Source organism: Enoplosus armatus, chromosome 9, assembly GCF_043641665.1.
Source record: "Enoplosus armatus isolate fEnoArm2 chromosome 9, fEnoArm2.hap1, whole genome shotgun sequence".
In the NCBI taxonomy this organism is placed as follows: Eukaryota; Metazoa; Chordata; class Actinopteri; order Centrarchiformes; family Enoplosidae; genus Enoplosus; species Enoplosus armatus.
The window spans coordinates 2319204-2343460 of NC_092188.1; the positions used below are offsets into that span (position 1 = coordinate 2319204).

At 42.5% G+C, this 24257-nt stretch overlaps 2 protein-coding genes and 2 non-coding genes across 6 annotated transcripts in view; all 4 read right to left on the bottom strand.

Moving 5' to 3' along the window:
- bbs9 (Bardet-Biedl syndrome 9) overlaps nt 1-6409 on the bottom strand; it is a 138164-nt gene extending 131755 nt beyond the window's left edge. The window contains exons 1-4 of the mRNA XM_070911756.1: nt 6298-6409; nt 5849-5999; nt 2103-2167; nt 1855-1968 (exon numbers count right to left, since the gene is read on the bottom strand). Of these exons, the coding sequence (XP_070767857.1) occupies nt 1855-1968; nt 2103-2167; nt 5849-5999; nt 6298-6409 (442 nt within the window). The remainder of the gene's footprint in view (nt 1-1854; nt 1969-2102; nt 2168-5848; nt 6000-6297) is intronic.
- Nucleotides 6410-9096: 2687 nt separating this feature from the next.
- Nucleotides 9097-9168, bottom strand: trnap-agg (transfer RNA proline (anticodon AGG)). Its single transcript has one exon. It is a non-coding gene; the product is annotated as a tRNA-Pro (tRNA).
- Nucleotides 9169-9593: 425 nt separating this feature from the next.
- Nucleotides 9594-9665, bottom strand: trnap-agg (transfer RNA proline (anticodon AGG)). The gene has a single exon. It is a non-coding gene; the product is annotated as a tRNA-Pro (tRNA).
- Nucleotides 9666-10067: 402 nt separating this feature from the next.
- nt5c3a (5'-nucleotidase, cytosolic IIIA) lies at nt 10068-22986 on the bottom strand. 3 transcript variants are annotated; one of them, XM_070911607.1, is made up of 8 exons: nt 22824-22986; nt 13673-13771; nt 13231-13300; nt 12956-13088; nt 12762-12851; nt 12499-12661; nt 12192-12392; nt 10068-11729 (listed from the first exon to the last, which is right to left on the bottom strand). In XM_070911607.1, the coding sequence occupies exons 1-8, from the start codon at nt 22959-22961 to the stop codon at nt 11628-11630; spliced, it is 996 nt and encodes a 331-aa protein (XP_070767708.1). In that variant the 5' UTR covers nt 22962-22986; the 3' UTR covers nt 10068-11627. The 3 variants fall into 3 exon arrangements, with proteins under 3 accessions (XP_070767708.1, XP_070767709.1, XP_070767710.1); XM_070911608.1 differs by lacking the exon at nt 13673-13771; XM_070911609.1 differs by lacking the exon at nt 12192-12392.
- Between the last annotated feature and the right edge of the window lie 1271 nt (nt 22987-24257).

Here is a 24257-nt window from a genome sequence, read left to right on the forward strand (position 1 = left end):
TAAGAAATGCATACATAAGCAGGAAACAGGAAAAGGTGTGAGTTAAAGCGGTGGTTGTGAGATGAATCTATGGGATTGCAAGGCTATTACTAGAATAGGAATAAAGAAAGAAATGTTATTTTTCTTGATATATACTTTAATACTGAATAGATTTACCTATTTGGGTTTGAGTTAAAGCATTAAGAAGCAAAGTGAATGAAAATTAAACGCAACTTCAATGCAGCATAAATTAAATATATGCAGAGTGAAAATTATGTTTCTTTCCATTTTACTAATTCAATCTGTAAATTGATGCGTTTATGCTTCCTGCTTTCAGCTGTTTTACTTACTTATAGGTTAATTTCTACTTTGTCACTTATTTACCACGTTAATATGATGCTGCTTTTTAGTCTGGTTATCATGTCCCCTAACCCTAACCCAGGTTTATAAACCTAAAATTGGAGTTTAAAAAACACTTCTAAGCGTTTGAAATATTGTGATGTGCTGGCTTTTGCTTGCACCGCGTTCTGTGATACAAGCTGAGGAGCTGGTTACAAACACCCCCATACTGCTGGGAGTGTCCATAAGGCAGACACTGAATCACTACCAGATTCAAGGGTGCTGTTCTGTAGCTGAACTCTGACCTTCCTCTTGAGAGGTGGGCAAAAAGGGAATTTCCCTACACGAGGCAATACAGGGTCCCATTCATTCAATTTTAGTAACCGCAATTCCAGGGCCTGCGCTGCCATCTAGTGGTGAGAACAGGGAAGAGCAGGAGGAGAGAGGATGACATCAATTAGGGAGAAGAGAGGAAAGTGTAGTAATATGTTTGTCTATATGTGTGCATGCATTTCTGTGAGTTATTATCACATGTATTTAAGCGTGTGGATGAACGGGTGAATGTGCAACACCTGTGTGTGTGTGTGTGTGTGTGTGTGTGTGTGTGTGTGTGTGTGTGTGTGTGTGTGTGTGTGTGTGTGTGCGTTTGTTGGAGCGTTAAGAGTGTGCATGAGAGCTCGCATGACATCTCCAAAAGCTGCTGTACAGTTTGGTATTACCAGAAAAAAACAGCACGTGGAAACAGACGGACACACTTACAGGTTCATGGTACGAACTAAGCACGTGCATTCAGCACAGGCCAAAGTATTGGTTTTAATGAGCCCACACTGTTCTTTCTATCAATCAAACACACACACACACACACACACACACACACACACACACACACACACAGACTGTAAACATGGAGTGAATGAAGGGTCCATCATGCCAGGCCACAGAGTCTGGTAATTTCTCTCCTCACACACACACCTTGACAATACAGCCTTTATTTGGAAATGCCATTTTCTCAGCTTTAAAGGGGGTTCCCCGTGTGTGTGTGTGTGTCTCTGTGTGTGTGTTTTTCTTGGATGCCGACTACTCAAGGGCTTTCCCCTACTTGGTTTTTCCAAAAGCTCAATTGACTGGAGAGAGAGCAGCTACATGACCCCTCTCTCTCTCTCTTTCCGTCCTTTGCTCCTCTTAGAGACTTTTATAGTTTTATGTATTTGTCCATTGCTGCCAATTACCACTTTTGCCAAGGCACATGCACAGATGTTCACTCTCACACACACACACATGTTCATACTTGTATACTTGTGAGGACTCTCATTGACTTAATGCATTCTCTGGCCCCTAAACCAAACCTTAAATATCACAACTAAATGCCTCGGTGTGTGCTAGGATGTGAATGTACATTAGCATGTTTACAGTCTTACCAAAACAAAATAAAACATTTAAAATAAAACTTTTAAAGAGTCAGACAGCTGGCACAATTCTACTCCATCTCAGCTGTAATATACCACCCAAATAAAGGATTTAAAACGTCAGTCATACCTGTGACCCCTCCAAAGGTCCCGTAGGTCATGTTGCAGGCTGTTCTCTGCAGATTGTGTTCATAAACCAACTTCAGCTGGTACTGGTCACCGTGCTCCACATTCCCTGCAGTGCCTGCACACACACACACACATGTATGAAAACAATGTTCAATGCTCATTCAAAGTGGGAGAAGATACAGAGAACATAACAAAAAAAAGCATTTAGCTGCTTACTTTCATGTTAGTGTTTGTGTGCATGTGTGTTACCTGAAACAGAGTAGACGGACAACTTCCTGGGGTGAAGAACAGCCAGATGAAGAAGCTCTGAACACCTGAAAAGAGAACAAAAGACACTCTGTTACACAACAGAATCATCACTGACAGTAAACAGTAAAGCTGATGGTCAATAATATGATAACCAACAAAACTGAAACACGCTCACTCTGTGTCTGCTGTAGCCCCCCACTTTCCTAATGAAACTTCCTGTTCGTTATGTTGGACATGGACTACAGAAATTCCACAGTTATAGTTTCAAGTTGCAGTCTCAAGGGTGGTATCCAGTCATAATCCAACTCATACTTCTAAAATAATTACTGTGACAGCTGGTGGATTTTGTAAACCACTTTGTATGGTTGAGGTGTAGATGATGGTCTCAGCGATGCTGATCCCAGATTTTCACTTATTTACTTTACCACAAACCCACAAAGAAGGAATCTGTTCACCTTTTGGACCCAGAACAAATGCTGTCTTATAAACTTTCAACCACTGTTGTAATGTTTGTTGAGAGAAGAACAACAAGGGAGGAGAAAAACTGGATCCCACAAGTGTTCTTTCTTCCTTGGAAAACCACTCAAGTCAGTGCTGAAACAAAACCTTTCACCATCTGCCCACCTCGGTCTGCCCTGACAATATTTACAACGTGCTTCTCTGTCAGGGCCAGCTTCCAAAATGCCCACCAGTCTCTGAAAAATGCTGTGCCGAAAACCGCAGGTAACTAAACACGAAGTCTTCCAAACAGACTGATTTAGCTGGATTCTGCTTCCAGCGTGATGATGTGGGAAGCCTTCGGGGCAAACCACCAGAGCTGTTCCCAGAAACCAAGCTCTCTGGAAGGTTTCTGTGCACCCACAGTAAGGCAGGGGAGGTAAAGTGTTCAGATCAATGGCTAAAGTAAGGCTGCAAGGGTTAGGAGTTCAGTGCCTTGAGTAGTTTAATAGATACTGTATATTTCAGACTGGCTTGAAGAACTGAGTGTACAGTCTCTCACCACAGCAAACAATAACTGTAGTTGAAGTGATTGCCAGAAATTCAGAAGCAGTGCAGACAGTCTTTGCATCACTGTTCATTCTCAACATTCATATCCTCCCCAGCTGCACACTGTGACAGTTAAAAAGGGAATCTAAGGCTCATACTCCATACCATTGAAAAAGGTACAGAAAACTATATCGTAAAACCATATATAAATAAGGTTGATGGTTCCACTCTCCCTGGAGTGAACCACGCTTAATTGGTTGAACGTGGTGAAGCTGCTTTGTTGTATTTTTGGTTGTGGTCGTCAGAAGTCATCTGGCTCAAACATACAGTTTAATTCTCTGAGATTATTCTGTCACCTTTACCGAGTGTTCAGGCCGAAAACAGCGCTGCTTGTTTTTTATTATGATTGATTGATGATTTTATTGGTATGCAAGTTCTTATGGTACCGATGGAACGATACGATCGAGAAAGATCAACTATTTTATCTCCTGTTGCAACAATTGCCAGGTAAAAAAGTAGAATCATCCTGTTCACGTTAAACAATTAGTAGTAATCTACTTGGACTGTGTTTTTGCACATATTCGATCGGGCAATGCATCGTCGTGCCAGATGACGTTGCAGCAGAAGTTGAGCCGGGTTACACTTTTTGCCATTTCTTTGCTGGAGCTCTCTGCATCCATCTCACTGTGTCAACATATGGCCACATTGAAATGAATGGGGTTCGTGAAGATTTGAGCACAAAAGGCATAATCAGTAGTTCCATTCTGCCGAGAGTGATATATGCTTAAAGAGACGCTTTAAGGCTCACACAGGTTAAAAAAAGTTACAAAAATGGGTTTTACAAAAGGACACATGGTTCAGTGGGTTCCATGTCCTGCTTAGCTAAGTATAAACTGGATAAAACTGTCCACTAAGTAACATATCACAACTACCCTCTCATCCCACATCATTCCTTTCCTCCCGCTATCCTTCCTCTTCCCCACTTTCAAATAGTTTTGGCTGTGAGGGGTCACTTAATCATCTTCGCTCCAAAACAAGTCATTTTTACTGAACGCATTAGCACATTTCTCTTGACCTTGACTTTGAGGGGGGCCAGCTCTTAAGGTACAATTATGCAGTACAATAACAAAGCAGGATGAGGCCCTGGGGTTCCGACAGCTATGCTAGCAACTCAGTGGTTAGCCTGACATTATAAGCCCAACTATGTTTGGGCCGCTGGGTGGCTGATAGATCGTGGTAAATCATGAAGAGGGAGAGAAACTCCTGACATGGTGGTTTTGGGTTAGCGTGCATTGCAGGGGGAAAAAAAGAAATGTTAATGTAGTGGTAAGTAACAGCAGGGATGGTTTTTCTATGAATGAATAAGCGGCGTGATGAGTTATGAATGGGCGTTTCTGCTTGGTAGTTTAAAGTAAGGCTATATTATAAGCTATACCATGAATGCTTATAATTCGCAGAAGGTCAGGACACAGAGTTAAAGAAAGATCTGTGACTCATTGCTGGGCAACAGCACACACATGTAACACAAACAGAGATATGGCAGTCAGGGTGGCCAGAGTGCACAAAGTAGCTGTCCTGTAATCTAAAGTCCAATGGTTCAATTCCTGCAGCTGGCCAATGTGTCCATCGGCAGCTCTGTGTCCTCTCCAACAATGACCTCTGGCCTACTCACTGACAACAAGCCATCTCAATTATGAGCACAGTGTAAATGTACAGTTTGTAACATACAATTACATTTTAGGCATTTAGCTAATGGTCTTATACAGACCGATTGCGATGGTAGAATTAGATTGCAATGCCACAAACATTAGAAACCACCAGCAGTAAGAAGTGCAAGTGTGAAAGCCATGAATGGATACCTGACAATACCCCTGTATAGTTCTACACATCACACAAAACAACCAATTACCAACAAACGGTGAGAGTAATTTAGAAAAAACATAAAACACTTGCTGGTTCAGGCTTCAAAAATGTGAGTTTTTGCTCCTCATCATTGTAAACTCTTTAGGTTTTGGAGAGTTTGTCGGAGGCTCTAGGAACTTGGGTATTTTTTCTCAATTTTCTGACATTTATAGACTAAATGATTAATACATTTTTTGATGCTTACTTTTACTTTGCTGTCTGCACCCTCTTTGTGCCTTTAGTTCTTTAGAAAAGTTGGATCTGTTATTTGTCCTAAGACAATAAGTTAGAGCTCTGCACTCGTGACACAGTGATTTAAGGTTGCTTCCTGACAGAGGACATTAGGCTAATGCCAATTTGACCTATAAAACACCAACACAGGAAAAGGCCTCACATATACAGGAAGCCGGCCAAGAGGGCTGGAAGGAGGGGGGGGGCAGAGAGAGATTAGCAACACCATCAATGATCCTGGTGTTAGAGCACAGATCTGTGGTGACTTGATTTATCAGGAGTGAAACCAACAGTAGAACCAATACAGTCCCATTAGTGTCTAAATGCTAACATATCCATTTTCATCTGAAGACATAAGGACTGAAAATAGTTACGCAACGTCATTCCAAAGCATTAAACATCTACTACAAATCAGAATGAAATATGACATCTGGAATGTACTCTGTCGAATCATAAATTACTTTAACTGTGTCCTATTAATCATGGTGTCAAAATTAAATGTCATATTTTTTTCATTTCAACTTAATTAAAAAGGAAAAAATACATATAAACCCATAATCCACCATGGCTGCACTACTAATCTCTTTTAACCCTTCGGCGGTCCCAGGTTTATGAGGTCTACTTACGAGACAAACTTGCCCACTTCCACCTGGATGATGGCGTTTTGAAGCTGGACTTCTAGAAGCTGGGCTTCCACCGGAACTCCCTCGCTGGATTTATTGGCATGTGGGGAGAATATTCGCAGCATCCCCATGTAGCTGCCCACCACCACCTTGTCTACAAAGTTATAATCACAGAGGAGGACAATTGTGGATGTTACCAGTCTGCATGGAGGCAATTATTTAGAGTGTTAAATCTGTTGCTTGTAGTATATGGGGTTATGCATACATACAAAATGTATGTAACAGATTTAACTCTGTATTTTTATCCACAAAACAGTTAGAGAGTTGACAGTGTTGTAATAACAGGGACACATAACAATGCCTAAACCTCAACAGGGGCACATTTCAGGGGAGGTGCTGCAGTCTGTATGCTGTGTGGTGGTTGGTGTATCACTGTCTCATTATACACTGACCATGTCCTGTGCCACTGTTGTCCACGTCTCCGACACACAGGCATCCCTGGTCAAACTCCTCCCCCTCACCGAGCGCTGCCGACCACCAATCGCGGGCCTTGAACAGAGACATGCTGCCTCTGATTGGAGAAAGGAGGGAAAAGGTTAGATCTCTTCTGCTGTGAATGTGAAGTACACAGATGTTGTCCTGTTGATCTGTTTTTCTGTTATTCGTTATAATTTCGTATAAATTATTGATCGACTGATAGATGAACAAAGAAACACACAGAGAAAGAGAGCAGTTATCAAAGAGGAACTAGTTAATTGTTAAGACACACAATTAATAAATTCACTTTTAGCACACAGTATTATCTCCTCTTCATTGAGCGGCCCCCAGTAGATGGAGCAAGCAGCTTGGACCACTGTCCACTCTGTCCCCCTGAGCAGGACGCTCTCTGTGCTCTGTGCACCACACTGACACCTGCAGCCAATGGCAGACCAGAACACCAGTCACATGACCCCAGGATTCTGAGCATGACCATTGAGGGGGAGTTAGGAGGGGGTGGGTAGGTGGGAGCAAGCAGCTTTTCTACTTGCTAAGTGCTGAGCAGGTGGAACAGGCAGCTAATCCAGAGAGGGAATCCCTCCTATCTGCAGCATACTGCCATACAGACCTGCGTGTTAAAGGAATATTACACCTTCTACTACCAAGATATTTCATAAAAGATTCATGTTTAAAAGGCTTCGAGGGAGGCAGGCCAGGAAGGAAGTACGGAGATTCTCTGTAGATTTCTTTTATTATAAAACCTGAAAACCATTAGACTTGAAAAATAAATTACCAAACATTTGGCAAAGAGCTGTTTGCTTTTCTTCTGCTGATATTATTATAACAGCATTGTTATATTAGTTGCAGTATTAATTCTTCTCCCAACTACAGCAGGGAGGGGGACTGGAAGCCATAATGGTGCAAATCCCTGTCCAGCCCTACTCACTTATTATTACAACAACTTTATTTCTAACAGGCTAATTGACTTACAGTGTCATCCCGTGACAGTCTGCTTGGCTTTGTGCTTCATTGACTTTCCTTGGCACAACCTGTTGCACATCACCTGCACTTTTTGCAACTTATCCCATCCAGTTTAAATCAATTAGCTGTAAATTTAGCCTCAGCTAATGCTCTCTGTAAGCATGAAGCTGGTAGAAATTCTTGTTATCTGTATCTGACCACCGCCTTGATGCTGAACATGGGTCTGTCCCCTGTGATGGAAGACACCCGGACCTCCCTACAGGCCCTGGGGATGTTGCTGCTTACCAACACCATTTTATGTCAAAACAAGTTTCACATCAAACGACTGAGCACAGCTCACAAGTGCAACGCTTCTAGCCGCTGCTTTCCATAACAAACAAGTTATAATATTACCAGTGTGTGAAAGTATATCAAAAATAAATATCACAACAACCAGAAGACCTTCCTCAAACATATTGTATATAATACAATATCGATTTAGGCGGTTAGATGGTAATGAGAAGTCAAACTAGAGCTGTCATCTTCAGCTGGGATCCTTAAGAAATCACTCAGGGAGAAAACTGACCTTTTATCTACTTTGTAGTCTTAAATATGTGTATTTAACACTCCACGGTGTTAACAGTAAGGAGGATTGTATTGCAGCCAAAAGCTACAGTACAGACTTAGAGAAGAGACAGAGAAATGAACGAGTTAATCAGTTGTTGTAGTCGTCGGGAGGTATTCAACTCTTGGGCTTTAGTAGCACATGACCAGACACCTGTGGATTTATTGTTTTAAACCCAGGAGGACTCGTGTTATGGTAAATTAGTCTTCCTATCACTGCGCAACAAAACAAGTCAAGTAAATTTACCACACACGCCTCCAGGAGATGTTTTAAGTCGGTTATAAATCGAGGAATCCTGCAAAGGTACGTTAGCTTGCAGCTCAAGCCGGCTAAATTAACTTTAGCTTAGCGGGCTAATTAGCTAGCTGTCCAAGATACTAACTGGATACTAACTAGCTGTTTTCACAGCCTCTCCGCGGATGACAACACACATTCCGGTTTGTTCCCGGGCTTTTCTTACCTTCACGTACACGAGCCGGTCCGTAAAAGCCGATGGTTTGTTGCTCCTCGTTCACACGAAAATCACATTTCTCAGCTTCTTGCTTGCAGCCATCGTCCTGTTGTCATGGCACTGACGCTCAACGGAGAAGCCGGGTGGTTGTGCGCAGGAACGGAAACAGATGGGCTGGCGGGAAATTGAGTTTTTGGACTACAGACTGGTTCAGCTGTTACTGCTAGTAACGAAGGACTACTTTTTATAACAGTTACACATCTTTTTGGTTATAGCCATATGTTGGGTCAATTCAAATTTATGATATCAATTCATATGTAAAAAAGTACACTTTAATTCAACTTTTAAAAGGGTTAAAATGATAACCAAAGAAAGTGATTACAGCCACAGCAGTGTGTGAATACAGAGCACCGGACTATTAACTGACTGTATGACATTAAACTGTATGGCTAAACGTTTGAGCATTTGCTGAGGTATAACGTGCGTTAAATGTAGCTACATCAAAAGCATGGTACTGAAAAAAGCATACAGTATCATATGATATATATTAACATATATTCAAGTTAAATAAGATATAAATCTTAGCAACATTAAGTTGGACTGGGGTGAATGATGATGTGACTTTTTTTTTTTTGCTATGCATAAGGGTTTTTTTCTCAGCATGAATAGTGCTGGTGAACATGAAGCTATTTTTATGTTGTTTAATTATATGTTTTGCTCTATATTCTGAAAATCTCAGGGCTCGTCCGGGATTTGAACCCGGGACCTCTCGCACCCTAAGCGAGAATCATACCCCTAGACCAACGAGCCACATTTTTTCGTATTTTCCATCACTGTAAATGTCACTTGACTGAACACATCTGCTCCCTTCTGATCTTTTTCTCACTGCAAATTCTCCTTCATTTTCCTTCATCACAAATATCACATAATATGTTTGCACATAAAGTGGTATGGAATGGTGTAATTGATATTCATGTCACCGGATTGATTGATTGATGGGATATCAATCTGGAGCTGTCATTCATTTCAGAAATAATTCCCTTAGATAACTGGATCAATAATTGTAGTCTGCATTTGGCTGCATTGTAGTCTTAACGTAGAGTTAAACTGATGGAGGTTTTCACTCCAAAAGGTTCATCTCCGGTCAGAGAAACTGACTTGTATAATATGCTTTAATGATTGATTGGTATTATTGGTTCAGTCCCAGGTGAGGTCTACCTTTTGGCAAAAAGAGAGGGCTCGTCCGGGATTTGAACCCGGGACCTCTCGCACCCTAAGCGAGAATCATACCCCTAGACCAACGAGCCATATGTAACAGCAACAGATCTGATTTTACAATATGCCACGTTGGTCAGACTTCGAGTTTCCCCTCCAGCTGTTCCCAGACTTCTTTAAATTATCTTTTTGCCGTTGGCGCCATCTGCAGGACGTCTATGGTACTGCAGTCACAGTCTTAACAGTTTCCAGTCTGTGATCCCACCCAAGCAAATTGACAGTTGATGTAAAATCACCGATCTTCAGCCTCATGTATGATTGATTAAATAACCAGATGGGAATGTGTTTGATTCATTTTGTGAATTAAGAAACCGACATTCAGTTTTGACATTAATGAATCAGTCCCACTCAGTAGTTCAGAGACTTGTCTAATAAAGCCAGGAATATTGAAGGGGGGGGGGGGGTGTTAGTCCAGATTTCTGTCCAGTCTGTGATCCAGTCATGGCTCACGAAATGACATTTTATTGGATTTTCAAATCACACCATCAAAGAAAAGACAAAGCCATCTGCTTATAAAAATACAACACACCGGTCTATACTTTTGGAGATCTCTCCAAATGCAGTGAAACAATATACATTTCCATATAACGCCCACATATACAATATGACATATTTATTCCCCTTTTTATTGATATATATTTTTTTTTTCAGTCTCCCATTTCTTTGACATAAACTTAACGATGAGAAAAGGCAACATGCGGGTGATAGCAGCACATTTAAAACACAAAGAGAACATTTAACACAACATGTTGCGACAAACGGAGACATTTTAGCTTTGAACCTCCCAAAACAACAAAGATGAATATCATAATATATGAAGAGGTGATGCTCAATTTTAACCAGGCAGCAGTGTGCTTCCTTCTGTTTACTGAACTACACTATACTTGAGATATATTGAACTTTCGTAACACTTCACTTGTTTCTTTGGTTCAAGGGGATTTTACTGTTGTAATTCCCACTAATGACCACTAGAAGCCATCTTTAATATTACTTAATACCTCTTTAACCTTAAACACATGGCATAGAGAACACTTTTGAGTGAATTGTTGAGTCCGATGAGCAGAGAAGCTCACAAATTCAAAACGGGATTTTCAATGAATGTTTCAAAAGTAAAGAGCTTCTTCTGTGTGTTGATATGAAGCCAAATTAGCACATCAGAGTTTAAAAAAAAAGCTTCTGTAAACATGGCTTTTCTGTGCAAGAATCTGTTCCTACATCCACAAACCAAAACTACTGCAACATATGTTCATGTACAGGCTTATTCCCCCATACACACAATTTAAAGTGCGTTTCCTCGGATCCTCTGGGTTTCATGTTGGGTTTCCCCCTCAAACAAATGTGGTGTTGGTGGTCGTTATGTTGCTGCTGTCACCTAGCAACACATTTTAATTTTTACTAGGAATTACATTTTCCAGGTCCAGTTTATGTACTGAATTACTTCCCCGATCCTCCAACGCAGCTTTTGTCACTTTCAGAGCCTGACCAGGTGGACGTCGAACCCCCGAGTCACATAATAACTGAGTAACTGAAGCATGCTGGGATACCTCCGCCTGCGTTACGGCATTCAAATATTACCATATCAAAAATAATCCTACGAATAACTATGGTAACAATAATGTGCAAATTATAAAGATGGAGTGAGAGATTTTTTCTATCTCACTTTTGGTTTTTCTTTTATCATAAAAACAACTTGGAGAGAACATCAGAAACGCTCAGAACGGACAAAACACACCAGAGACAGGCTGATGCTGCTGTGTGGACCTTTAAAACAGTTCATTCAGGAGATGTAAAATGTCTTTTAAAAAGGCTTTTACAGTGCGGGGGTGGGGGGGTGGAGGGGGTACAGAGTCGGAAGATGACCCAGGTGGGATCCAGATCAAGTGGAGGGGTTAAGAAATGACCACTGTGGACCAGCGACAAAGGTTTAAGTCTGGCTGGAAAGGGCTGATGGGAGGAGAGGGGTGGACTGGGGGGGGGGGGGGATGGTGGTGGAGTTATAGAACCTTCTGGAGGATGGCGTTGGGCACTTCCAGAGTCTCGTCCTTCACCAGGACGATGTCATAAGAGTCCAGGTATTTGTCCAGTCGCTCTTCCACCTGCAGAGCAAGACCAGAGGAAAACTGTCAGTTCATGTCATGAATCTCCACAGCAGCCACAGCAGCCGTCGCCATGGAGATCCAGTGGAAAACAAGCTGTGTTTTCAGCTTTCAAAATGGTAAGGACTTTCTCCTTTTGCTTGAATTCTGAGAGTCACCAACCAGGACACATGTACAGCCAGAATGAAGGATTTTCATCACATAATGTTTACAAATAACCTCTGAAAATGATGTCAGGACGACAATGCACAATATCATCGAGATGTATGAGAGCGAAATGCAAAAAAGCAGATCAGCAGCAGCTCAACCTCAATTAGTTCAAACACTGCTAATCGATTATTGTGACAGCTCAACCATCAGCTCCCTCCCTCACCCTGACTATTATTAAGATTGTGAACTCAATCGACTCACTGCTCGAGGACATCTTGTTTTAGGATCCATGGTCATGCGTCATGGTCGTACCTTATCGTTGAGGAAGCCGATCTTGAGGATGTTCTCCACGTTGGGCACGCCGTCGGCCATGCTGAGGTCCCCCAGTGAGTCCCCCATCAGGATGATGTTGCAGTATTCCTTCACCTGTTTGAAGTACTCCGTGTTCCTCAAGGCGCCGTCGTGTTTGTTGTACACGTGGATCAGCTCGCCTTTGAAACCCTTCAGGACGCCCTGTGAGATGAAGAGCAGATCCAGCCAGCATGGTGAGCCATTATGTTTCTTTAGTCATGAGGTTGAGCAGAAGAACAGGGGTGAGTGTCTTTCCTGCGGGACTCACGTTGTCGTCGAAGTCCATGAAGTTGGAGACGACCTTGACGTTGGGGTGGTAGACTCCGGCTTGGCGGATGATTTCCTCCAGGACGTCTCCCAGGCCAGCGGAGAAGATGAAGACGGGCACATTGTGCTGCTGCAGGCGGTCAAAGAACTGCTCAAAGCCTTCCCTGAAACCAAGCAGACACAGAAAGGGACACATCGGGGAAAACATTAATAATTTAGATCCAGGGGTTGTTTCAAATAAGGCGAGCGTGGAGGAACATGTACCTGAGTGCAGCGTCAGAATCTCTCACCACCTCTGGCAGTTTGTCTTTCTCTATCCGCTGCTCCACAAGAAGTGTGTGAGACTTGAAATACCTGCGAACACAAACACACACACACACACACCTTCAGCTACACTGTGTGAATCTCTGCTCTGCTGGTAGTAAACATGACTGTGTGTGTTTGTCAGATCGTCTTACCACTCCACCATGAACGGGTACTTCTCCTCCATGGTGAGTTGAGGGTCGATCTCAATGGGATAATATTTATTCTTTAGCTGCAGCAGCTTCTGCCTGCACTCCTCTGTCACCAGCTTGCAGTCGTCGATGATATCTGCACAAAGAAGGATGAATGAACAGGCAAGAAAAGCACATTGAAATTGGGAATTGAGAATTTTAATTCTGATCAGCATTGTGGTCAGAAGAATAAACACTAAACCCAACACTAAGAAATGTTGTTTTCTTGTTGTACTTACTGTGACACGTCGGACAGCGCTTGCCGTTGACAGCGAACTTGCTTAGCGTCATGTCAAAGTCTGTGATGATCTGCCACAGAGCAAAGAACACTTTGTTCACCAGAAGCAGAGAAATACACGAGTCAGACACATTAGATCCTTAAACAGACACTGGAAGAAGGGCTGGACACCGGACTCCATCTGAATATGCTGCTTGGAATGTGGAAAAACAGCCAGAAAAGTGTTTGTCTCTAGAAAGTGGCTCTACTTCTCCAGCTACTGGGCTTCAAAAATGAACTAGTGCCTGTAAAGTGCTGAACCGGCTGTAAATGTTTGAAATCAACCATTTAAAGTGGTCAGCTTGGAAGACGTTTTCACTAAAGGTTTGGGAGCTTCTGTACCACCAGGGGGCGCTGTTTCACCAAAACACCGACTGAGGTGTCATCAGGACTTGATGTTCTACCTGTAGTTTGGAAGCTCCTCCTTTGATGAGGCCACAGATGATCTGCTCCACCCTCTCAGGATCCCTCATGTGGACCGTCGTCTTCTCAAACTGAGGCATCTGGAGGGAGGGGGGGGGGGAGAGAGGGAGGGAGGGAGGGAGGGAGAGAGGGAGGTTATTATAGACGGATGTGAAAACAGGAAAACTGTAAAACAGAGCGTGAAAGATATTTGATCAGCCCGACTGTGTCACCTCCTGAACAGACGCTTCAGATCCAAGAGATTGCTGAAAGACATTACAGCACTTTGGCTTTGCATGTTATCTATGGTTAGAGCTCTGGTATGAAGAGGAGGAGGAAGACGACGACAGCGCAGAGGAGGAGTTTGTGTGTTGAGGGCTGATTGGGATTGAGGTTAGACTTGAAGTATGTATGTGTGAAAGTGTGTGTGGAGGGGTATGAAGACTACATGTCAAACTAGATATGACATGTAGATGACGTGTTTCTTCAGTGTATTTGAACACACTGTTCCCTGATCCAGAAACATACACACCCCTGGGGGGTGGGGGGGGGGTTCAGGGTCATGAAACAGCTGATGTTTGGAATCTGTCGGTGTTGTATAACAAGCTGAACAACCACACAAACAGCCACAGTGATACCCGGCAGAGAGGAGGTGAACTTCAGCCCTTCTTGTAACTTCATCTCATCAGCATCACTTCTGCCTGACCGGTGCAGAATGGACAGCTTCTCATTACTCCACAACAACTTCTGTGTGACATTTTGCAGAAATAATGTTTAAAAGAAGAGCCCTGATGTTTCCCTCCACCACTTAAAGCTTAAGGCTGATAAGACAGACACATTTCTACATATCAGAAATCTAGCATGGTCCAGCTTTCCGCCAGGTTCACCTGGACAAGCACAAGGACAGAGGGATGAATGACAGACGGATTTCAAAGCACAGCTGTTCCTGGATCAGCTGTGGACAGACGGCAGTGAGCCACACCTCGACAGTCGACTGCAGCTAAACCTGCGACAGGATGAGTGTGTGTTTGTATTTAGATGCTAAATTAGAATGTTAAGTAACAATGAGGTAATTATTGAGTTAATTATTATACCATGAGTAAGCAATGAGCATGTAATGTTGTTTGTGACATGGTTATGTACCAATACCCTTTTACATAAATACATGTGCATATGCTTAAGCCAAAAATATGTTGTTGTCAGTCATTTACTGATATTTAACAGGACTTTAACAGGCGTTTGAGCATTTAGTAAAGCTGGATGATTTTATTTCAACTTTTAGTATCTATCAATACATACATATATATAGATGTATATATACAGATATAAAATCTAAAAGTTTAAAAGCTCTTTCTGATGTAACAACGTTGACAGTTGAGAGTTATAGGAGGGGCAACAAACACGCTGTGCATATAGTAGATGTACACTGTGCTGATGAAAAGCAAACAAATACAAAAACACACACAGCACCCTCACCACCCCCAAAACACACACCCCCACCCGGCACGACTTCCCCCAGTCTTATATAATCAGCATGATCCTACAGAAACATGACACCCAGAACACAAACTAAAAATAAAAGTAGTTCCTTTATTAGCTCCAGCCGTACTCTCTAATGAGCCTCTCACTTACACGCAAACACACTTATCTAAGCACGCAAACACCCAAAACAACTTCCTAAAGTTCATATCTGCTGACTAAAGGCTTTGCAGAGTGGGTGCGTCAAAAAAAAAGAAAATGTTGTTTGTTTTAAAATGTACACGATTGACTCACATTTAAATGGGTTGCCATGGGGACCATCTATGCAAACATGATCAGCCTGTACAGAGCCACACAACCTGTAGTTTAGCATATTGAAAAATATGGAAAGGCAGCAGAGTTGTAAAGGGCGTGTTCCCCTGACGGCAGTGAAATTCAAACCTGCTCCTCCTTTGCGCAAACTGAATGTTCTGAAAACGTGAACATGAACTAAATACAGTCACTAAATGTGATACTGCCAGATGTGCTGCATCACACTCCTGTGCCTTACTTGTTTCATGATCTGCTCAGCGAGAGCAGGTCACATTTCAGTCTACCAGAAATAAGGAGTTTGGTAAAACGTTTTGGATTAACATTACAAGCAGCAAACACTGAGGTCAAAGGTCAAAGCATCCTAACAACAGGAGAAGACATTCAGGAGGATTTTGTTACCTTTGATAGCAAGATTTTGTAGCATTATATGCTTCTTTTTACAGACACTACAAACCAAAAATTACTACAGTCTGGAGTCATTACCAGTGATACACAAACACACACACACACACACACACACTTACCTCGGGTCTGTTGTCTCAGCTAAAACAAGAGTGAGGAAAAGATTGTGAGGCTGCAGAGGGCTTATATACCTACAGCAACAGTCAGGGAGGGGGGAGGGTGCCGCCCAAAATAGATTAGACAACATAACCCCTCCCCCTGTACGGAGAGGCTCAAACACACACCCACATATACACATAGAGTACATACACACAAACATACACAGTGACAATTTCAGCTGACCCACGTCAACACACACACACACACACACACACTTCAGTATAAATAGACGCTGAATGGGGCCAGTGGACGAAAAGTGACATTTGTAATCTACCCTTGTTCCAGTAATGTGACCTTTGACCCCTTGAAAAAGGAACCTTTAACATCAATCAGAGAGGGTGGACTCGCTTCAGCACTACTACTGCTGAGCACACACATTTTAACACGCAACACACACCCCCCTGAGGCTGTTTAGTCTTACAATGGTCAGCTACACATGACACACACACACAGCTTATGGACATGCCTCACATTCATGCAAACACACACACACACACACACACACACACACACACACACACACACACACACACACACACACACACACACACACAGATGTGATCTACAGTGTCTGATGATTATCTTCCTGCTGCTGCTTCAATACTGAAGTCCCACACATTAAGAAACAGGCAAAGCAAACTGCAGCATCTTCACGTTTCTCGTCTGAACATGTCCACCATTTTGTTCTAATTACATGTACACACACACACACACACACACACACACACGCACACACACACACACACACACACACACACACACACAGCAGGTTGAGCAGGTTCTTGTGTTAAACATTTCCCTTCTCGTGTCGGTTAACCCAGATTCCTCCAACGGCAAAATCAATATGATGTCGGATCAATAGAAGTATCTGTATATTGATATACATTATTGATATTGGTAATGACCAGATTTGGAAATGTCATGATTATGTGAGCACAAACTCCCAGCTAACAGGACGCTAACAGTTTAGTGCGCAGCATTAACTCGTTTTATAAAATTACAGCTTAAAGTGCGACTGTGTAACTTTTGAAAGGAGAAATATTTCTTCAAGTTCAATTCATTAGCAGTAAAACACAGCAGCTAACTTTAGCTTACGGGGGCTAGTGTTAGCAAACCTTGGCTAGATACTGATATGTAACTGACATCACTGAGTCAGTTCACTCTTCTCTACCTGTGCTACTGCTACGCTACGTTTTAGAATGAGTATCGTCAGGATCTGATCAACAATAATACGGTTATTGTTTTCCTTGAGATTCTGTAGGAAGCGTTCTCTTTAATTCTTTGTGTTCACAGCTATCATAAACTGGATGCAGGCCGATGCATTATCGTGTTCTACCAATCAGTCATTCAGAGAACAGAAAAAGATATTTGTGCAACATCTGAACCTTCGTCCCAGGCTCAGTTTCTGCTGAACAAGGCTCAGTTCCCTGCTGTCTTCTGTGCTGTCGGTGTTGTTGACGTAAGACGACGGAGACTGGAACATGAGACAATCTCGTCCTCTCCTGTGCTGACCTCGACTGCCTCGCATACCACGACTCCTAAAAACGAGGTCGACGCTCTCTGATTACACCTCACCACAATAACAGTGCATGTCCCTGCTGTACACCAGGCTCACAGAGACACGGCTCCACCAATCGTTTCCCAGATGTACCAGTAGAGGAGCAGGGGGTGTTTTCGTTAAGCTGTGGGGCATTCTCCCAGTATCTTTCCACTACAATCCTGTGCAAGCCTTTTTCCCTTGGCTTTGGCCCCATTTGCATGTCTGCAAATCACAAGACGATGCGCAGGCTCATGCACGTTTTGGATTTGTTTTTGATGACCTGAATGTAGCTTGTCACCTCTCAATGCTAACAACACCTCAGTGTAAACATCATCAGATCTGCGGGGGGCGAGCAGTGTCATCCTCTTATGCAGCTTCTGCACATTGATGTTAGCATGTCGGCTCCGGCAACACCCAATAGTTTCAGTCTTCCCATGGGTTCAGTCAGCTTTAAATGTTTTTCCCAGAATCAACATTTAATATGATGTGTTTTTAAAAAATATGTGCAAAATGTGCACCTAGAAATCCAGAACCTTCTGTCAACAGAGGACTGTGGCTGAAGTTCTTGTTTGAATACCACTTTGCATGTTGCTGCAAAACACACCCACACAGAAAATGACTGTTATCAGTCCTATAGACTTTCCTAGCAGCTGTCACATTTTCTGTTCAACCTTTTCTTAGCATTATTTTGAAATCCCACCTGACCTACACAAGTCTGAGCGAAGGTCACAGATAGGTTCGGTCCGCTGTGACCCCGCCTTGGCCTGCTGGGGTCAAAGGTCGTCAAGGACAAAGTGCAGAGGCCCGCTGAGTGTTACCCCTAACCCTCGACAGGTGACAGTTCATGAGCTGTTGTTCATCATCTGTGGACACTACAGCCTGATCCCAGCACTGTTGCTTTAATGAGATCTCACCTCAGACAAACACCTGTACTCACACACAGAGCACCAGCAGCTGGTCCATTAGGTGGGACACAGGTCTGATGGTGCATTTACTGTCTGCAATATCAGGTCCTCTTTAAGTTGGCACTCTAGACGAGGAGAGCGTCCCCCCCCACCACCACCACCACAGAGTGAGTCACACTCACGTGAATATGAGCATTCTGATGACTTTAAGTACATGAATGTACGACATAGTAGCGCATCGAGGCACTCCATCAGTTTCCTGTGGCCCCGCCCACACTGGGAACTGCTTTGGTTGTCATGGTGACAGCCATCTGTTGCCACTGATAAAGCAGCATGGCCGGAGTTCAGGTCAGATTCTTTTTCACCACAAAACTTCACCCACAAATTCACTTCTTCTGCATTTCCCTCTAATAGAATTAGAATTCTATTAGAATTCTGGATTGGACACTGCATCTGTTTTATCATCAAATACCATCTCCAAAACTACTTGTTTCTTTCTGTGACCTACAAAGATTAGCGTTATTTCTCCTAAATAGTGCAGCCATCATTAAAGCAAACCCTAAATATTTGTGTTTTGCTCTGGTCTTATTGCGTCTGTCCCTTGAAATGCAGTAACATACAAAATCCATCGTCCAAAATAAACCCCAGAAAGTTCAAGTGTAGCTCTGTACTGCCCTCCAGAGGTCGACAGGGTGAAGCACACAATAGACCTTTTTTCCCAGCAGATGGCTTGACATAGAAGGAAATGTGACAAATGTGATGGACGTTGGCTATTTCTAACCCTCTAAACTAAATAACAAATCAATTAATCAATTAATGTCAATAAGGAACGGGACAATTCAGAGACAGGAGTCAGAGCATGATCACGTGTATGAAACACTCGGACAAACAAGGGGTCAGAAGGACAGACTGGAGCTGCTGTGACTGATATGATCCTCACACACGATTATGACTCACATACATGTCTAACACGACGAACATCACACTTGTCTGTCTAACAATAGTTACAGAATAAATTTGCGGCGCAGGTCTGGAGACGGAGCTCCCATGAACACTGACAGACTTTCAACACCACGGGGAATTTGTTCACTCGTTGCAGATTACAGCATTTTAATAAAAAACAAAAGCTCGCACAGCAGGAAAATACAAACATCTGTGGAGTGTGAAATGCGTAGCCTACTTCCCGTATGCTGGCTTTGTTTTGAAAATACTTGAAAGAGTCTCATTGAAGCGGTTGGGTTTTAGGATACAGATGGATTTTATTTTTTAATCATGGACACAATTTTAAGATTCTTCAGTTTCAAAAACCTAACCACTTTTTTTCTATGCAATTTTAGACCATGAAATCATTTTTTTTCTCCCTTTTCTCACCAGCAATTGCTATCATAAATGAACTTTATTGCATCTATCATCAAGGTGTTCTAACCTCTGACCTTTGGATATTTTTATTGTTTCACTTGGAAGTGGCTGCAGTTGAAAGTGTGAGCAAACAGACAAACATGTAACAACCAGCAGTAACAGCCAGCCTGCTGTAACAAAAACCACAGTGGTTTTAGGGAATGAAGGAAAGAATGTGTTTTGTTTTCCTGTGATGCCCAAGAATTTCTGAAGCGACACAGATGGGTCCAAGTGAACTATGCGAGTCACTAAACTGCCTCAGAGGAGGAATGTCCATGTAAAACTTCAACACAGGACACAAAATGGAAGCCTAACTGAGATGCTGTCATGTGGTTTTACACTCCTCGGGGTTCAGAGGGTTTGTGCTTCTGTAGCATCGGACATCATCAAAGGCAGATGGTCACAAGTTTCCATGCTGAAGGTCGGGACAGGAAACTCGCCAACTGTTTCTATCCAGAAGCCGCAGTGGACACTACGTCCCCAAACTCATCATCTAGTTTCATTCTTTCACCAGACGACTGGATTTGTAAAATAGCAGAACAAACAAAGGGCGGCTGACCGCAGCTTAGTTTTTGTGTCATCTAATTCCAGAGACTTTGACTACATCTGTGGCGGTCTGCAGCTACAAAGTTTAAATTCAGGAAATAACGCTCTTTTCGTGCACTGCTGTTGTCGCTCACAGCGTAGCTCGATTGAAGTTAACACAAATAACTGGCAGTAAACCTAAACTAAACTAAATAACATTGCATCTAAATTTACCTGGGAGGCTCTTGATGGCTGAAATCAGCCTCCTTTGACTTTTCAGCTCTGTTAATGAAACTAAATCACATCGGCGGGGAAAGAAGGAGACATCCATCTGAAGAGCTTCCCTCGATCTTCTCCTGCTCGCTCTGTTGTAAATATATCCTCAGCTGATGGGTTGACTGAGTTTCTCACAGTTACACACTGACTCCAACACTATTAGAAATCACAAAGTGCACAGTTTCATGTCTCACCTCTGACCCTCCCATTCAGACATGAGAGTGTTTGGCCTCTCGTTCTCTTCAGAGGACTTTGATATATTTCACTACTTTTATTTCACAAACTGGCAGTTGAAAGTTTCAGTTCCTGAATCAACAATGATGCAAACAGCCGGCAGTCAAAAGGTCACAGTAACCTCAAAACCTGTAATAATGAATTGAAATGCTAAGAGAGGAGTTGAGATTTATTTTACATAAACAGAAGAGCTTATGAGGGAAGTGAGTCACTGAACACTACATAAAGCTGTTTTCTGCCGTACGCTATCAGACTGTTTTCGCTGCTGTAAAATCCAGCTTCACACTTCACACTGTTGCAAGGCAACGCCAATAAAAGCAAACTTACAATGACATAATGAGAGTAGGTTACCTGGCAGGGAAATTACAAGCAATAAAACTATAACTGTCTGTCTGCAGCCAGAGCATTTCACTGCTGCGGTGGCCACATTGAAATCTGATCGACTGTTTCTACTGTAAATAATCTGTCTCCTTCCGGGTAAATGAGGCTGAGTGCGTTTGAGTGTCTGTGTCAAATAACTCCGACATGAATCATATAGATTCTAGTACAGATACAACACCTGGAAATTCAAGTCTAAATATCTTCTATAAGCCCTGGAGAAAAACAAGTTTAAAATCCATAAAACACATATTACAAACTATTTTATGAAAAAATAAATATGTATAATCAACCACTTCTCCTTTGTTGAAGTACATACTGTATATCCTCACATGGATAGTTGAATAGAAGGTAATTAATTAATTAATAAAATATCATTTAAAAAGTTGACAAAATCCGATGGTTCCCTGTTCTGTGTCCACCGGTTCAAAGAGTTTTCTCACAGTGTACACACTTTTACAGGTTCAGTGAACATGACATTTTGCAAATAGGATAAGGTAAGAATTCAGTTGTTTGTCACCTTTTTTCTGCCCATACAGAAAAATGTAAATATATACACACCAAATGTGTGTAGAAATGTTTCTAAAACGATTTAAAAACTAAACTAAACAACTATTCTTATTTGTCTGCAGTCTGTGTGGAATGTTTATGTTAGTGCAGAAAGCTGTCGGACAGGTTAGGAAGCTGGACTGAGAGTACTGTGTGTGCTGCTGCTGCAGCAGCTTGCATAACCTGCATGCTGCCTGTTAAGAAACAGACAACAGCAGCAGCACGAAGCTGTTTCCCGGACAGTGACCGAGCTGCAGAGAGCATCACTGACACAGAGGGTCAGTTGTCTCAGACAGACAGGCCGCTGCTCTCTCTGTTAAAGGGGAGCTAGCTGGTGACCTCTAAAAGCAGCTGCTGTTTTAGGGAGCATCCGCGCCTGCGCAGAGCCTCGTGCAGGTCCACTACTGTCAAGACGCCAAGAACGCTGTGTCCCACTTCCGGATATGATTTTTCGAATAGAGGCGCACGTGTGTCGCAATGTCCTCTGGGTGTTGCATAGGTTAAATTACAACAGTAATAACAATGTCTTTAATGCCTTACTTGTTCTCCCCAACGTTAGATCAAATTATAAATAATGCTGGTTCCTGATTATTTAACACATCATTTGTGTTGAATGTGTTCACGTACTTTATGGCACAATAACATGTTAGAATGGTGGAGCAAAGTACTACAGCTAGCAGGGTCTCCCTTTGACACCCTGCTTTAATATAATCACGACAAAACCCCCAAAATCAAGCCCGCCAAAGTCTTAACGCTGAATGTAGCCCCAGTTTGCCGAATGGCCAAGAATACATGGCTCCTAATTTATAATAAGCCTGAAATTAAAAATACAAAGATATCATTTAAATAGATTTAAACTGCTCTCAACAGCTCAAGAACTCCCCTTAGTTAACTGTCAGAGGGTGCGCGCTCTTATTTAGAAGGTGCACCGTCCCACTTCCTGTTTCTGCCCCTGGTCGTCTTGACGCAGCTGGACTGTCTGGTGGTTTTACTCACCATCTCTATGATCCTGGTTTTCTTGCCCGCTCGCTTCTTCTTGGCGACGATGTACTGGGCCAGAACCACTCCGCCGAACAGGGCACAGACGCTGGCACTGGCCGCGGCTCCGACCTTCACCACGGCCGTCCTGTCCATGACGGTCCGCTATTCCTCCAACTACCAACCGCCGCTCGGAGAGTCCCGTCCTGCCTTCTGTCAACAGGCGCCTTCCTACTGGTGCAGACCCACAGCCGAAGATCCTCTGTGCTCAGCGAGACCACTCACTCTGTAGAAATTACATTTTTGGCGGCCAACGTAATAGCTGCATTCATTTTTGTTTTTATTAAACAGCAATATCAACATATTATAATAAAATTAAGGAGAAAAAAATACATGTTACATAACCTTAATGCCTTTCAGCCATCAAGCTAACGTTATTAGAACCATACCTTAATTTGAATGTTACTTAGCAACAACAAGTAAGCTAACCAAAACCAAATTCAGCTAGGCTAACATTCAAAGTTAATAAAGAAAAAGCTGAGCTCCCTCTATCCCATTCAGGAGTTATAGGAGTTATTTACCAAAACCATCAGCACATTTTGAATTATCTCATTTCAGGCTATATGCACCCTGTCAGAACCACCTTTAAATGATTCTTCCTTGCATACTCTTACTAAATTACAAATAATAATCTAGTTATTGGGCATTATGGGTATGTGTTATATACAGACATTAAACTTGAGATGATAGAATAATTACCATGTACAAATAAGACCGTAATTCCTTACTTTTTCCCACTTAAAAATAAAGACCTTGAATGCAGCACTGTTAAGATAGCCAACACAATCCATATTTGTTTTTTTTTTTGGAGTGAACGGACACATGAACACAAATTTAAATCAAAATGCAGAAGCGATGTGTGACAGTCATCACCCCCTGCTGCAGACTGAAAAGTGTGCCATTTCCATACAACTGAGTGACGCATCATTCCAATAGACAATCTTTGTCAACTGTTCCCAGTTTGTCCTCAGCCTCTGACATCACAGGCTGGCCCCGCCTTCAGAGGGACTCTTTAAAAAGTGTTTCTACTGGAGTTTAAAATGATCTCCATCATGATCCATTTTTGAGTTGTGTGGGTACGAAGTTCCACATATTGGTACCCCAAACAGAGTTACCCGAGTTACTGAGCCCAGAACCCTGAGAGGTACCACCAGGACACAGAGAACCATGGTTATTTAGACATCTATGGATACGTTTCATATCAGCAAATTTAATTATACAGGCAGAAATCTATTGCAGAAGAGAAAACAATGTACATGCTGAAAGGGACAGAAAGTAGCCCAGACTGAACTGCCATTTTGTTTCACTTTGCTTCATACTTTGCTCAGACTAGTGACCTCCACAACTTGGAATAATGAGGGGACATATTAACAATCATGCACTAAAACATCG